This window comes from Aythya fuligula, chromosome 3 (assembly GCF_009819795.1).
Source record: "Aythya fuligula isolate bAytFul2 chromosome 3, bAytFul2.pri, whole genome shotgun sequence".
NCBI classification, from domain to species: Eukaryota; Metazoa; Chordata; class Aves; order Anseriformes; family Anatidae; genus Aythya; species Aythya fuligula.
Genome location: NC_045561.1, coordinates 86,857,669 through 86,874,523, shown reverse-complemented (window position 1 = coordinate 86,874,523; position 16,855 = coordinate 86,857,669). Strand labels below are relative to the sequence as shown.

Below are 16,855 nucleotides of genomic sequence, written 5' to 3'. Positions count from 1 at the left end.
TGAGAGTGGTGGATTCAGGCTACATTTTGGTTTTGAAAACCTTTTACAGAAAGACTCCTTCCTCCATGATAACGGATTGAAAAAGTACATTTTTCTACAGGAATCTGCACACAGATGGTCATTGGCACAGTAACTTTCATGTTGGATACTGATTGCTTCCCTTCCAAAGTCCAGTCAAAAGCTTAATTTCCAAGGCAATTCTGAAGACTCATCTTTCTGAGTTACTTCATGAATGTAATATGGTTTTGATACTGTATTCTCTTTTTGCTCACTGTTGCCAATGATAGCCCTCTGCAAAACTTTTCATACACCCACTTGACCTGGAGAAGTAGTTCAGTTTTATGTCCAAGTAATTTCAGTGACTCTTACAATTCAGCTTTTTTTTTTTCCTTTTTGAAAGCAGGAGTGTATTCTGGATATTCTGCAATGGATTTTAATTTTAAATAAAATTGTCATTTTTTCACTTTTAACTACGCAGTGCTGTCATTGGTGCCTTTATATTTGGGATCGTAATTACACCTGTGAAATTGACTATTGCAAATTCTTACATATGTTCCTTGTATAACTTGATAGTTTGCAGGTGAAATATGCATATGGATAGGGAAGATAAATACAGTTGCAATCAAAAAAGGGGGAGAGGGGGACTACTCGGCCAGCAGGTGTACAGAGACTGATAATGAGCTCAAAGGATTCCATGACACACAAGGACTTGGGAGTCTTTGTTTATTAAAGATTGTTACTTTATTATAAAGTAGTGCAAATCACTACTAGCAATACTACTAGCAATAATACTATGATTAATAAGGCAAATAGCTTTTATCTGATAGTTATCACTAAGGCACGAGTACTTGTGTATATATGTAACAAATACTAAGCATACAGTACTAATGAACAGTAGCAGCAATTACAAGTAGAAAAGTGATTTGAGGTAGGAAAGTCAGTACTACAGCAGCAGAGTGATATGTGCCATCAACCAGAACCCCCCGATCCCCTTCTGTAAGGCTGCTCTTCAGCCTCTCATCCCCCAACTACAAAAGGCCACAAAGCTGGTGAAGGGCCTGGAACACAAGTCCTACGAGGGAACTGGGGGTGTTTAGTCTGGAGAAGAGGAGGCTCAGGGGAGACCTTATTGCTCTCTACAGCTACCTGAAAGGAAGGTGTGGGGAGCCGGGCCTCTTCTCACAAGTAACTAGTGATAGAACTAGAGGGAATGACCTCAGGTTGCACTGGGGAGGTTCAGACTGGAAATTCTGAGATGTTCTTTCTCAAAAAGAGCAGTCAGGCATTGGGACAGGTTGCCCAGGGAGGTGGTGGAGTCACTGTCCCTGGGGGTGTTAAGGTTGGATGTGGTGCTTAGGGACATGGTTGAGTGGGTGACATTGGTGGTAGGGGGATGGCTGGACCAGATGATCTTGAACGTCTTTTCCAACCTTAAAGATTCTATGCAAAGAACAGGTCTGTCCAGGATTGCCCTGTCTCAGGTGCCAAATCTGGCACTTGCTCTTGTTGAACTTCATGTGCTTGGTCATTGCCCAGCTCTCTAGTAAAGATCTCTCTGCAAGGCGCCTCTGTCTTCAAGGGAGAAACAGCTCCTCCTAGCTCCTCCATCATCAGCAAACTCAGTGTGCATGCAAATCCTGTGTCCAAGTCACATAAAAACACTGAATAGAACTGACCTGAGAGAAAAGAGGCCAACACCCTCCTCACTGCAGCCTCCTTTCAGGTAGTTGTAGAGTGGTGAGGTCTCCCCTCAGAAGTCCTGTCTTCCAGTCCCTTCACCAGCTTCATTGCTCTTCTCTGCATGTGCTTAAGCAGCTCAGTTTCTTGTAACATATATGTAATATATATGTATACGTACATATATATGCACCCATCTATATAATGTAAATATATATAATGTATGTATAGGTGTAACAGTGATGACTGGTATGAGCTATTCAGCCACATTTCAGGGATGGCCTTCAGTCCCAGGCTGTTGTTAGGTTGAAGGTAAAGTTCTCAAGTTTCCAAGCTGGTGCATGTTTTCTTCTGTGTTTAGCAGTCATCTCATGTTGGGATTTTTCACATTACAGTCAGGTTACCTTCATAATTCTATCAAATATTAATTAAAATTTCCAGTTTCTTTTAAGGGTTTGTTGTTGTTTTTTGATAGTATCAAACTACTGAGACGTAGCTTGAGGTGTTAAACACATTTTACAATATGCAAATCTACTTGATTTGCTTTCAGGTAGTTACTGTACATAACTTTTTTACTATTCCTGCTGAAATATTGGGAATCTGTTGTTCAATTGATAGTTTATTTGTCTGGAAAGGAAATGGTTGCTTGCTTTGTCATCCGGACTGAGCAAGTTGTATTGGGGAATAAAAAAGTGCGGCAGCTGAGAATCTTGCAGACAACGCAGGAAATACCCTAGGTAATTCTGAAAACAGTGTTCCAGGTTTTCGTACTGCCAGTCTGTGTCATTTGGCCAAATGACACATGAGTGAAAAAAGGCAGTTTTGACTTGATAGGAACAAAATTTTTCCAATTCTTTTGCATATTTCATTTTAAGTTTCTCTAGAAGATACTTCAGAAGTTTGAGACAATCTTTCCTGTTAAATAAATAAGAGCTTATTAGGTACCTTCTATGTAGTCAATTCTAAAAATCTATTTTAGATATTTAAATACTCATTATTTATGAAAGAAAATTCCAGCACATTGCACGTACAAATACAGGCTGGGTGGAGAATGGATTGGGAGGAGGACCTGGGGTGTTGGTTGATGAGAAGCTTGACATGACTTGGCAGTGGGGCACTTGCAGCCCAGAAAGCCAATTGTATCCATGTGAACTTGGAGCACTTGCTGAAGATTAAAACTGTGCTTGGAGCTTGGATTTACACTGAAGGCAGTACCACTGCCTCCTTGTGGTACTCATTGAGTTGAAGAGGTGTAGTTCAGTTCATTGATAGGCAAGGACATAGCATGTCTGATACTACTCATAAAGCCAAAGATAAGGGGTTCTGTATTGGTTCTCTCGTGACTTTCTTGATTCTGTGCACGATAAAATCAAGTAAACTACAAAGTGGTTTTGCCATAAAATAGGTTCTGTAGCTGATGCAGTTTTTTTTCTCTTAAAAGAAATGTGGGAACCAGATGTTACTAGACTGAAAAATCACATTTATTGATCCTGATCCCATTCAGCAGTTCTTTTCTCAACATCATCTAATAAATTGCCTTGCCATGAACTGTAATTTGCTTACAAAGCTCAGAAAGCTGAGTCATCAGACTTTTGAGCTAATTTTTCTAAATAGGACTGACTTTAGGAAAGATTACTTGGCAAGTCAGATCTGTTTGCTTTGAAACGCAAATTTGGAACATAAATCTGCAATGTGACTTGTTTCCATCTCTCTTTAAGTAAATGCAAGTCAGACATCCAACGAGTACCTGCAAGCTTGTACTACTCTAGAACAGTAATGCAACTATCAATGCTTAAAATTCTTATTCTTGCTCCCTGTTAAGAATAATCACTCCTAGACCGAATTCTTTAAATGTTAAACTGAAACATTACTGGGCAACATTAAGGCTCAAACTAGCTTAAAGTAAAATATTACTGTGAAATACCAACCTACAACATTTTGCTCCATCGGTTTCACAGCATGTCTTTATGCTGCCATGGTTGTTCATCATGGCCTTTTCAATATGTGAGAAAGAGAGTCGCCAGGTGTTTCCTAAAGTGGGGTACAAGATTGATACACGATTACACAGCAGTAAATATTGGTGTCAGTACCTAAAAAAATAAATAAATAAATAAAACTGACCGAATTTAAAATATCAACAATTTCTTTGCACCGAAAAAAAAAAATAAATTTAGTATAGCAGTTACTAAAACAAGTGAACTCCTCAATTCCTCAGCCTCTCCATAGAAATAAAATAGTTACTATAGGCTGTAGTTAATTGCCTGGATGCTTTCATTATATTCTCAAGGATGTTTGGCTTCAGTTTTTAAAATTAAGCTTGATTCTGAACTTTCTGGCATTTGTTGAACATCATATTGGGAATAATTACACTGCTTACAGAAATCTGCTGCCTCTCAATTTCTGTTCTGCATTATTGGCTTTACTGCTTAACCATTTTGGTTTTGAGTAAACAAATCGTGATGATTGGTTTGATTTTGTAGTGCAAGTAATCCACTTCTGAGCTTGTCTTTGGTAACTGTTTAAAAACATTTATTTTTGTTTTTCTTGTAATGTTTCTGAAAACAACAATTAATACAGCTCAGCCCCTGATTTCTAAAACACCAACAGTCATTTTTGTCTCCCTCACGTAAGTTATGCTGTTTCCCTACCTGTTTGGTTTGATTACTATTTGCATTTAATTTTCATTGAGGGAAGAGCCCAGTAAAGCAGTGGTGTTATTTGGCACAGTTAAGATAGGTATCCTAACTTTAAAAAAAAAAAAAAAAAAATAACAAGCTGCCAGAACACTTTTTGCTGAAACCATCAATTATCATAATACAATGCCAAGTTGAGATGTTTCTGCAAACTAATGTAGGCTTGGTGTAACAGTCCTCTAGGAAAAAAAAATAATAATAATAGCAGTCATGCTGCAGCCATGTTAGATTTCAATGAGAAATAACATATCATGCTAAAAAAGTAGAGTTTGCTTCCTGCAGAAGTGTAGAACTTCTAAGTGCCACTTACGGGGATGTTCTCTGTCTTTTTAGAAATCACCTTAATTTATTTTCCTTATAAATGAGTGGATGTCGCTGTTTCATACAGCTCTAGCACAGGGAAAATACATATGCCTGTCTTGGATTTAATAGACTGAATATAATACTGTTAGAATCTGTTGCTGTACAGTCTGCAAAGCAGTTTTGTCATTAGATTTCAGCACAGGACAAGCAGTGTCACGAATCTGATGTTTTAAAGAGGGGTTTCAAAGATGATCTGGCTACATCCAGGATAAATTAAAGGTCTGTGTACCTTGATGGCAGAATACTGAACAGAATTTGGATACCCTTTTTATGACGTTTATAAGCAATCGAGTTGTAGAGAAGATATTTCTTAACTTAGGCTTATTGTATGTATTTGAAGTACCTCTTGGAACCTTTTCTTTTTTGTTTTGCTTGGCTACTAAATAAATCGGTTTATTTCTGAGCTCTCTCCTGACTTTTCTTCCTAGCCATTGTTCAATGTTAAGGCCGTCCTGAGTGCTGGGAGGCCAGCTCTGCTGAACTTCCAAAGCCAAGATGATGTCCACTGATATTTCTGCTGACGAGTTTTTGATCAGTAGAGTTATTGCAGGACTTCCAGCCTTCTTCCTTTTCACAGTTACTTCCACATCTAGTAACAAAAAAAAAAAAATCATGTTAGAAGAAGCATTTTTTGAAGATAAGGTGTTTACTGAACAGGAATTTATAATCAGTCAAAAGTCTCAGGTGCTTTATCCTGTAGGATTTGTGAAATGCATATGGATTTTTAAAACATTAAGGAGGCCAGTTGAGGCCTCCATCTACAAAATCAGGAAAACTTGAACTGATTGAACTTTTTTTTTTTTTTTAAGAATTTTGATTCTATTTGAGATGTTTTCTGTAGATATAATTATGCTTTCTAATGAACTGTTTCACTACAGAAAACATTTAGACCAAAGTGATTTGGCCATGACATAGCAGAAGGCTTTTGAGAAAAAGAGCACCCTAAAAGGGGACAGGGACACATCTCGTAGACAGATGTGAAGTAATACTACCTAATGAGATAGTTAAATTCATTTTGCTACCAGTTCAGCAAATAGTCCTTTGTGTAGGGCAGAGAGGTTCAAAATGCATAGGTTTTGTAGGCAGTGCTATACATGGGACAGGAGACCTTAAGATAAAACTGCATTTTTCGCATTGCTGTGGAGAACTTGTTCGCTCAGTACTTACCTTTAATGTTTTTTACTTCTTCTTTAATAATTTTTCTTAGTGCTGTAAGCATTTTATCAGCTGATAATTTTCCATCTTCATCTAAAAACCTGTTCAAATACTTTTCCTTTGGGTTTCTTTTGAACGTTAGATAATAATAGGCTCCAGTGTCATCACACTCATCTAGCTGAATCCTCGTGATAGGCATTACAAGCATGATATCAAACTCGTTTGGCTCAGATATCTGCAAAGTACAAGAGCACCGCGTTAAAAGTGCGACTTCGGCTTTATTCTCTTCAGGCTGAGGTTTTACGTGGGAAGGCCTTCGCGCGTTTTCCACGTCTGGCATGAAACAGGAGCTTATTTCTGGCGGGTTCCTGCTGCAGGATCGCTGTGGAGAACAGCGCTGTCCTGATGTTACTCCCTCTTTCAACTCCCTGACTTTTTAGGAGACTTTTGGGGTTCCTACACTGCTCTTAGTGCCAGGTGAGCGCTCAGCGGTCTCCCTTTTGCCCTCAGGGACCAGCTACGAGGAAACACATCACGCATCGCTTTGCCAGGCCCGGAGCTTTAGGCACCGTCCCCGGGGGCTGAGAGGGGCCGTCCCGCACCCACCTTGACGCGCTCGTAGTAGCTGCCGGCTCCCAGCCTGCTGATGGTGCCGAAGCCGCCGTCCCTGCCGCGGATGGCCTGGATGAGGTGCGACACCACCTGGTTCACCAGCCCCGACGCCTCGGACACGTCCCTCCGGCCCAGGCTGAGCTGCGACAGCACCGCCCGCAGCCTCAGCGGGGGCACCGCCACCGCCGCTTCCCCGCCCGTCTCCGCGGAGCCCCCCGGCCGCCTCCCTCCTCCCGGGGCTGCCCTGCTGGGGCGGCCGCGCCCGCTGCCCGCGGGGCCGCCCTCCCTCGGCTCGCCGCCGCCGGAGGAGCCGCGCCCGGCGCTCCCCCTGCGCCGCACCGCCCGCTGCCGCCGCTCCCCGGGGCCCTCCATGAGCCACACCGCGGATTCCTCTTCCCGGCGGCGCCGGAGAAACGAAAGTCCCGCCGGGCGGAGGGGCTGGCACCGGAGCCGGGGCCGGGCCGAGCAGCGGCGCCGCCCTCCCGGAGCAGCCGGCGGGCGGGCGGCCGCTGAGGGGCGCCCGGGCGCCGCGGGACGTGGCGGCTCCTTCGGGCGCCGCTTCCCGTTCCGGGGCCGTGCTGGGTGCCGGGTGCCGGGGGAGCCATGCTGTGCCGCGGGCCCTGGCGCCGCCTGGCGCTGCCAGCTCCCAGCCCCGGTCCCCGGCGGGCGGGCAGCGGGGCGGCGCCGGGCTACGAGGTGCTGGTGATCGGCGGCGGCCACGCCGGGACCGAGGCGGCGGCGGCGGCTGCTCGCGGCGGGGCCCGCACGCTGCTGCTCACGCACAGCATCGGCACCATCGGTACCGGCAGCGGGGCTGGGATGGGGGCGGCTCGGGGCGTCCTGCGCCGCCCCCATCCCGGTGCTGACGGCTCTGTGTCCCCGTGTGCCCCCCGCAGGCCAGCTGTCCTGCAACCCCTCCTTCGGCGGCATCGGCAAGGGGCACCTGGTGCGGGAGGTGGACGCCCTGGACGGGCTGTGCGGGCGGGTGTGCGACCTGGCCGGCGTGCACTACAAGGTGCTGAACCGCTGCAAGGGGCCGGCCGTCTGGGGGCTGAGGGCGCAGGTGGACCGCGGCCTCTACCGGGACAACATGCGGGTGAGAGGGGGACGGGGGGTGAGGGGGGTGGCAGGGCTGCGGCAGGCCGGGGGGTGCTGAGTCTGTGCCCTGGTGAGGAGATCGTAGAGACAATAAGGTTGGAAAGGACCTCCGAGATCATCCAGTTCAACCATCCCCTACCACCAAGGTCACCCACTAACCCACGTCCCCAAGCACCACATCCAACCTTTCCTGGAACACCCCCAGGGACGGTGACTCCACCACCTCCCTGGGCAACCCGTCCCAGTGCCTGACTGCACCAAAAACTGAGCAGAAATGTCTCCTCATGTCCAACCTGAGCCTCCCCTGGCGCAACTTGAGGCCATTCCCTTTAGATCAGAATAACAGAAAGTGGTCCCAAACAGTCATTAAGGAAGCTTGCGCTGTTCAACAATCTCATAAGGGTCTCAGTTGTTCTGCAGCCTGTGAGGATATTTGAAAGTTTAAGCACGTGGAGGAAGGAGAAACATTGATCTGAGGACTGCAAAAAGCTGCAAAGGAATCGTAGTTCCTTAGCTCATAAACAAAATGAGATGTTACTGAGACACATTAAGTACCCTCAAATACATACTTTTTTTTTCCTTTTTGGAAACTTAAATCTAAAATATATTTTGCTTTATATCATGTAACATTTATATTTGAAAAGTGAAATGCAGCTGGTGGTAATACGGCATTTTGCAGAGCTGGACGTTGTGTGCAAGAACCCAGTCTGAGGGGGCTCTGCAGAAACAGGGCAGCGCTGCCTTGTGTGCTTACAAGCCCTGCGTGGTCGGGTCAGATGCCCCACAGAGCAGCGGGTAGGATGATCAGCTGGACTCGATGTGTGTGCCACCAGCTCCTGCTTCCGTCCCGTAGCACCCACCATATTAACACCTGGGACCTGAACCCACCTGCTGGGGTGGAACAAGAGCCCTGGTGTAGAGGGGTCCCAAGGTGACTGTTTCAGGATAGATCAGTAACCTGTTAGGATAGCTGTATACTGCGTTAAAACAGCAGGATTGGTGTTGCAGAGTATTTTGAGAGAAAATCAAGAACGATGACTAGTTTTAAAATGTGGGCTTGTTTCTTGGAATTTTCTCTGTGTATTTTTGTGCTGGAGTATTAGAATATATTCGTCAAAGCTGCAGTATTAGGGTGAATTATAGAAGATGATACTTGGTTTTTTTTGACATCTTCCTGTCAAAACTAGATACCATTCAGGTTGGTGCTTTAATACAGTATAGATCATTGGGGCTCAGTGTAGTCTTAATCATTTTTCTAACATTTTATGTACATTTCAGAGTTCATAAACAAATAGTTTCTCTTGAGCTTAAACTCTGTGAATGGAAAATTCAAATTAATAAATCAGGAACTGGTACAGTAGTTGAATGGCTGTCAAGTGGCCTGGTAAGAGTGGAAAGGGAAAGAAGCTGACGTAATTTGTTAATTGGCAAGGTGTGGGACTGCTGAAATGTCTCAGAACTTCCCAGATGTTTGCAGTAACTCCTTTCATGACAGAAAGAAATCCTTAACACACCACTGTTGACAGTTCATGAGGCATCTGTGGAAGATCTTCTCTTGACAGAACCAGAACCAGACCATCCTGGGAAGTGCCGAGTCAGAGGAGTCGTTCTGGGTATGTACAACCCTCAGTTGCTTTACACTAAGAGCAGCCTGCAGGGTAAACACTTCTGATTCAGCAGTGAGAAAGCTGAATTAGCCAGTAGGCAAATTACACCCAATTAGGCTGGGTGTAAACTAAGCCTAAGTAAGTACCTCTAGCACAACGAAAAACATGATTGGTTGGATATTGAGAATTCAGATATGTTTAATCTCCTCCAGACTCGTGATTTTGAATTCCACGTGGCATTATGAAATTTTAATTGGCAAACAGAGCATGCTGCAGACGATGTGTCTGGGCAGTAGTGCCCTGTTACTAGCAGTCTCATGGTTTGTTACCACTCGCTGGTCTAGTAAGCGGGCTTTCCAAAATAAAGGCCTGGACAGGAATTTTTCCCAGGAGTGAGATTTCTGTATTTGGGTAACACACTTAGGGGAATAATAAAAATATAGGAGTAACTGTACATGCTGCTTATGATAGTTACTGTTATTAATGCTATTGAAATACTGTTTTTGTCAAATAATAAAAGCTGCATAAGCCCTTGGTGGACAGTTAGCCTAGTTCTAGACCAGCATACCAGGGCTTCATTGATAGTAAAATAAACGCACCTCTGAAAACTTGCCGTTTCAGGGGATGGGAGCACAGTGCACGCGGGGAGTGTCATCCTGACCACGGGCACGTTTCTGCGGGGCATGATCCACGTTGGGCTGGAGAAGCATCCAGCTGGGCGCCTAGGGGATCAGCCGTCCGTCGGGCTGGCGCAGACGCTGGAGAGGCTGGGGTTCGCCATGGGCAGGCTGAAGACTGGGACGCCGCCGCGGCTGGCCAAGGACACGATTGACTTCAGTGGCCTGGAGGAACGTACAGCCGACAACCCCCCTGTGCCGTTCAGCTTCCTCAGCAAGGCTGTGTGGATCAAGGTAGCACAAGTGAAATGCACGTGTAGCCGGGGAGTGACTCGGGGTGGTTCGGGGAATGTCACGCTGAGAATCCCCCAGGGAGCTGATGTAAGGGATTTTCATGGCCGGGAAAGTGAGCTGGGCAGTATTCTCCATGCTAGAAGTGTTAAGTTTCTGAGGTTTTCCACACAAAGGAAGAAATTGCTTGCTCACTTCTCAAAGCAAGCAATTTTTCCTCTTACTGCCCAACCTGGAGACCACTTCCTTTATCTTTACGGTGAGAATTGCATAAAATAGGGTGTTGTTAGCAGTGTTCTTTCTGTGCTGGGTAAACGTGTGATGTACAAAATACAGCTGGTATTAGACCAGTATTGGGGAGATTTATATCTTGTTTGCTACCAAAGTACTAGAGTAACAGATTAAAATATTGAAAATAGAGATCATTAGTAGCGTTGACTGGGAGAAAGAAAGGATGGAGTTAGCCACAGAACTTAAGAGGTGGCACGTTAACAGTAAATTAAAGAAGAAACTCATTTTTCCAAAGAAAAATGTGCAAAATGGATGGCATTATTACGTAGTGTGGCTAAACAGCAACAAATTAAGTATAAGGAGTTAATTTGTCCCAAAGCATACAGGAATTGACCTACTATAATTGAGGGGTTGAGGATGTCATATCACTTGAAGTCCTAGGTATTTGTAGGATAGGTTTCAAGGAGTTGAAGTGCAACATTTATTACAGTTTTGAATGTTAGTCTATCAACTTTTTTTCCAGAAAAAAATAGTGAAATATTTTACATAGTGTTTTTCTTTCCAAATTTTGAATTTTCCATGTTAACTGCAGGATTTTGAGAGGTTTCTTTAGTCTTTGGCAAACTTTTTAATTAGATGGTAGCTAAGATTCAACACTTGCTCCTCTTCAGAGCTCTTCAGAGCTTTGAGTTGCTGTGTGGTTAATGCTGTGAGAGAACCTGGTGCTTTAGTATGAGTATCCATCCTGTAATTAATGGAGTGTATAGGATAGAACTCAGATTCTGGACTCCCAGGTTGTGTTCTTGGTCTGCTTTTGGGCATACTGCTCAAGGTCTTTGATTACTCTCATTCTGTATGTGCAGTAGGTAGAACAGCACTACCCAGCTCTGCAGGAATTGAGAGCACGCTGTCCAAGCTTGGAGGTCCTCAGACCAGAGCTGTTCAGCAGGGTATTGTGACTGGATTACTTTAAAGCGAGCTTTGGCCTCTTTCAGCCAGAAGATCAGCTCTCGTGCTACCTGACTTACACAAACCTGAAAGCTCAGCAAATTGTTCAAGATAACCTCCACCTGAACAACCACGTGAGGGAGACAACAAAGGGTCCCCGGTAAGTACGTGGCACCATACGAGGCTCTCAGTGGTGGGAACTGAAACTGTGCATCTGCCTTGTTTTGCTTCTGGAAAATTGCCTTTTCTCCAGATCAGATGATGCTTATGGCTATTTCATGTCACAGATACTGTCCCTCTTTGGAAGCAAAGGTTCTGCGCTTCCCAAACCGTGAGCATCAGGTGTGGCTGGAGCCTGAAGGCTTGGACTCCAACGTCATTTACCCCCAAGGCCTCTCAATGACACTGCCGCCTGAGCTCCAGGAGCAGGTGATCAATTCTATCCGAGGCTTGGAAAAAGCCAAGATGGTACAGCCAGGTGAGGGGAGCAGATAGTTGTCAGTCTGTGTTTTGTATTGGTTACCAGCTAATAAAAAACAAATTTTGTTTAGGGTGTAGCTAACCAAGGTAAATATGAAACAAAATTAGGATTTATTCTTGGATGCAGAGATTTTTCCTTGGTAGTTTTAGATTGTAAATAAAAGTTGGTAAACTAAGTCATTCTGCCCCACTTCTTGCTGTTGATGATAAAATAGGGACCTTCAAAATCCCTCACTTAAGATCTGCCTTTTCCTTTGTCTTAGGCTATGGGGTGCAGTATGATTACTTAGATCCCCGTCAGCTGACTGCTTCTCTCGAGTCCCGTCTTGTTCAGCGGCTCTTCTTTGCGGGCCAGATAAATGGCACGACAGGCTACGAAGAAGCTGCAGCTCAGGTAGGTGAACCTGATGGTGTGGACTCCGTGCTCAGGAAGGGGTATTGTCTTGGCGTTTGTCCTTGCTATGCAGTCATGGCAGGTCCGTCTTGTTTAATGAGTTGTTCTTATTGTTGCTCGCCCTGATTCCATGGAGACCATGCAGTGGGTATAATTGAAAATGTGGGAGGAAATGTCTCTAGGACTGTCAGCAGGGGCCAAGAAGCTCTTCAGACAGTTGTAGTATCACAGGGGAGATACTGCCTGGGTTACTAGCCCTAATTATTCCTTTTTCCAAGGTGCAGCAGGATGCATGAGTCTTTAGATGCAGACATGCTGATATTCTAACCATAAAGTAAATGTCAATGTTTTTGTTTTGCTTTCTGTCCGTCCAGGGTGTGATTGCTGGCATCAACGCGTGCCTCCGGGTTCGTGGCAAGCCCCCTTTCATTGTCAGTCGCACAGAGGGCTACATCGGTGTCCTGATCGACGACCTTACCACGCTGGGCACCACCGAGCCCTACCGCATGTTCACCAGCCGCGTGGAGTTCCGCATGTCCCTCAGGCCGGACAACGCCGACGCCAGGCTCACCCTCAGAGGTATTTTCGTAGGGTGGCTCTTGCAGTCAGCGGCACTGCCCGGTTGTAGACCTCTGTCCCACGTGCCGCCTGTCTCTGCAGGTTTCGAGGAGGCCGGGTGTGTGTCACAGCAGCGATACGAACAGGCGGTTAAGATGAAGGCTGCTTTAGAGGATGGAATTGCAACGCTGAAATCCCTTCAGTTCAGTATATCCAAATGGTCCCAGCTGATACCAGAAGTTCACCTGAGTAGCAATCGAAGGTCACCTATGAGGTAACGGGTTCAGCTGAAGCCTTCTTGCGTGACGTACTCTTGTAGGTCAGCCTTCCCGAAGCCGTCAGTACCCCAAGATTCCAGCTTTATCACCTTCGGGGGGCTCACACCTGATCTTTGCCTATAGAAGAAGCGTGATATTGGGTTTCTACTGTGCCACAACTCCTGGCACTGAGTTAGGCTCCCAAAGAGAGTACTCTGCTGGCCCAGTCAGTGCTTGCTCTCTGTATTGAAAGTGTCACCAAATGGTGACAGTTCTGCAGTGGGTTGCTGCTTTGCTGAAAGCAGTGCTTTGTTCAAAAGCAGTGTAAATTTTATGCTAGTGTTAGTTGGTGGCTGTTCTTCAACACAACGGCCCTTGCTTACCTTACCCATCTTATATCTTACCTTATCTGTTCTGTTTTAAACCAGTGACTAAGATGTCACTGACTCGATCTGTTTGAAAGGCTCTCCTGAATGCCCTTACTTGTTTTTTTCTATCTTGCTGTTCATATTTCCTAAAAAGATGATGGGGATCTAAAAATCATACTGCACCCTATAGCCTATGACATACAAAAAGATCTTAAGTGAGGGATTTTGAAGATCCCTGTTTATCAACAATTAGTGCGGCAGAATGACTTCGATTGTAAATAAAAGCTGATAACCTAAAAACAACCAAGGACAGCTGAACTGCTCATCTATGTATTGAGAGGAGGCAGTAGGGAGGTGAGCTGTGCTCTGCAGTTGTTCTGGTCTATGCTGCTACCAGCCTCACCTTGGAAAGTTTGATTTGGGAATGATGCAAGTAACAGTACTTCCTACCATAAAAAATCTACTCTTGTTCTCCACAGTGCCTTTGACATGCTTCAATATCCAGAGGCCAACATGGAGATTCTGGCAAGGGCTATCCCCGAACCCCTGGGAAAATTTGCTGAATGGAGAGAACTGTCAGAGAGATTGAAAATAGAAGGTAAAGTACAAGGGTTATGATATCCTAGCGGGATCTGTGTGGGGTTTTTAGCAATGGGAGAGCAAGCCACTTCATTGCTGTGTGTTTCATGTTGCTGTTTAGAGAAGTGAAGCACTCCTGTCAGAGCATTCATGTATTACCATAGGCTACAGTCGTGTCTGAGTGCCTGTGTTGCACTTTGTGGGGTGACATCAATTAGTTGTGTTCACTCATGGGTTTTTCCTCTTTACTGCTCCATCAGATAGACCTCCTGGAAGGAGGATAGACATCCTCTCCTGGAAGAAGAGGAAAAGCTAATCTGTGTATCTTAATTCCTCTACCAAACTAAAAAGTATGATTTCTTCCAAAGTAGTGATATGAATTAGGCACCGTAATCTGTGAGGCTAGAAGCTTCCTCAGTGCTTTTGATCATCTTGATGGAGTTGTTCTTTCAGCTTCCAGGAATTTCTGGAATTGACTTCTGTCATATGAATGTCTGTATCTTGTCCTCTTGTTTCCCTGATTGTCTATCACAGCTGCTTATGAGTGGTGTGTAGTCAACCAACAGCAGGAAATAGAAGAAGTGCGTCGAGATGAAGCCCTCCAGCTGCCAGAGGACCTAGATTACTTTGCTATTGATGCATCACTGTCCACAGAGGTGCGGGAGAAACTGAGCTCTAACCGTCCCCAGACGGTAAGTCACTGGGCCACAGCAAGGCTGAACAGCAGCAAAATAAAGCCCTTCTGTGTCTTCCCAAGGGACATGGGTGTGCGAGGAGAATCAGGGAAGGGAACACCCACAGGTTTTGATCTCATTTCTGTCTGGCTTCAGAGCCTAGGTTTGTTTTAGGTTAACTTGTTTCTGTTTCTACGTGCAGATTGGTGCAGTCAGCCGCATCCCTGGAATTACCCCAGCTGCTATTGTTAACCTGCTAAGATTTGTGAAAAACAAGCACCAGAAGGCAGAGAAGCTAAAAGCTTTCCCTCAGACTGATAAGTGTTTACCAGGGAATATGTACTCGGAGAAAGCAGCTTCCCAACAACAGATTTCAGCAGAGCTTTCTGAAGAGGAGCCGGAGAGTACTTTTGTTAAAACACCTGTGTGAGAAGCATTCACCTCCTGCTAGAGTATGTGGCGAGATCAGCTGTGCTCACCTTAGCAGCATCACAGATAAAAGTGATGTTGGTTGGAGCCAACAGGATGCAGGAATCGCCTTTAAAGCTCTGCTTCTGTAGATGTCAGATCATCAGAACCAGTTGTAAAGCATCTTGGAAACGACAGCGTTTTGCTCTTTTGAAACGAGTGAGAAATGTTACCCTGCGTGAACCCATATCAGCACAAGAGGATTTGAACTGGAAAGTGCTCCACTGACTCTGGTACTGGTGCTTAGAGCTGTGCAGTGGCTACTGCCTGATGGCTTAGTGTGATGTTAGCCAACAGGAAACTCTTGGCTAGGAACATGTGTGCCATACAAATAGTAAAATCTGTGTAGGAGGCCAACTGAATGTAAACACTGTATCATGTTTTTTTTCTTATTCTCTTTTAAAATAAATAAAGCTTGTCTTGAAACTTGCTGAAGAGCTTGGTTGTTGCTTAGCAAACTAGAAATGGTCTCTGAGGTTGCAGTTATTTCATTACAGCCCTGGCAATTCATCAGGTCCCAGTTCACACACAGGTAAAGTACAGAGGTGGTGCTAGATTCACTGCAGAGCTGGGGAAGGCTGAGAGTGCCTCAGCCAGGGTGCTGAGCAAGGTGGGGGGCTCATTGTGAACCCATGCCAGGAGCCCCAGCTCCAGGCAGTGTCCTGACAGCCTCCTGTGCTGGAGGCCAAAACAGCGAGGGGCTCTGCAGCTCAGGGAAGCAGGACCATTGTTTTTTTATCAGCACTGGCCCTGCAGCTGGCAGTAACAGAATTTGCATCTGAACAAGATCAGTGGGTTTGTCACGTGCTATCAGGAAATACTGAGTTCAGGCTGTTGCTCTGCACCTACTGAATCCTTGCCTGATTTAGCAGCAGGCTCTCTGATGCTAGTAGTCATTTTTGCTTAAAATAAACTTAACACTCTACTTCTATTCAAACACACCTTGTTTCTTTTTAAATCCTCAGCGTTCTCTGAATTGAATGGGCAAGCAGGCTTGGGAGCAAGTTCTGTGGGAGTTAAATATAGCTGTCATTTTGAAATTACGTTCTGGACTGTTCTCTATTTGCTCTGCATGAGTGGTTCCTTTTCTGTCCTTTTTGTTGACAGAAATCCTGTCATGCAGCAGGAGGATGGGCAGAGCTCACATGGGGAATCATCTGCCCTCCTAAATGCGTTGCTCTGTCACCAGTTCTTGGCTTGTGCAGAACAGCTTTAGGCAAATGATCTGTAGGTTGGTCTTCCTGTCAGAATGGTCCAGAAAAGCAATGTAACTGCTCCTTTTTGGACTACTTTCAGCTTTATTGGCTCAATTACTTCAACCCTTTAAGCCTCAGGTTTAGTGTAGGGAAGGCAGTTACACTTTCTGTGGTGTAACTCAGGCTCCAGGTTGGGTGTTCTCAAAATTCTGGCTATGGGAATCCAAAGGAGCCCCGATTCCCTTCCTGCTCTGCTTGTTCAAACCAGCTGAACTGCTGACTGACAAAGTCTCATGCTTTGCTCAATACATTGTCTTTGTATTTTGTCCATTTTTGACATAGCTATGTCTGTAAAAACTTCAGTGTGTTTTTTACAGATGAAGAAGGAAGCCCTATTGACACTTTCTTCCTCTCACTTTTAAAAAGATTGTGTTGTCTCAAAACTGCATTTCCTAGCTCTTGTCAGCAGCTGCCTGACAGGAAAACCTTGCATCCACTCATGTCTGTTTGTAAAGGCAAGCACCTCATACCCTGCTACAAAGGCAAATGATTTTACCTAGTGCCAAACTTACTTTATTTCTGTGTTATA

General features: G+C 45.1%; 2 protein-coding genes across 2 annotated transcripts; one reads left to right on the top strand and one right to left on the bottom strand.

Annotated features, from left to right (window-relative positions):
* Window positions 1-1,751: 1,751 nt before the first annotated feature.
* Window positions 1,752-6,872, bottom strand: CGAS (cyclic GMP-AMP synthase). The gene is made up of 5 exons (XM_032184488.1): window positions 6,495-6,872; window positions 5,901-6,123; window positions 5,077-5,322; window positions 3,606-3,708; window positions 1,752-2,592 (listed from the first exon to the last, which is right to left on the bottom strand). Exons 1-5 carry the CDS (start codon window positions 6,870-6,872, stop codon window positions 2,253-2,255), a joined length of 1,290 nt encoding a protein of 429 aa, XP_032040379.1. The 3' UTR covers window positions 1,752-2,252.
* Window positions 6,873-7,097: 225 nt separating this feature from the next.
* Window positions 7,098-15,494, top strand: MTO1 (mitochondrial tRNA translation optimization 1). Its single transcript, XM_032185706.1, has 12 exons — window positions 7,098-7,299; window positions 7,397-7,596; window positions 9,094-9,211; window positions 9,827-10,116; window positions 11,340-11,452; window positions 11,580-11,770; window positions 12,036-12,166; window positions 12,541-12,745; window positions 12,827-12,998; window positions 13,829-13,947; window positions 14,463-14,620; window positions 14,805-15,494. The coding sequence occupies exons 1-12, from the start codon at window positions 7,104-7,106 to the stop codon at window positions 15,030-15,032; spliced, it is 2,121 nt and encodes a 706-aa protein (XP_032041597.1). The 5' UTR covers window positions 7,098-7,103; the 3' UTR covers window positions 15,033-15,494.
* The last annotated feature ends 1,361 nt before the right edge of the window (window positions 15,495-16,855 follow it).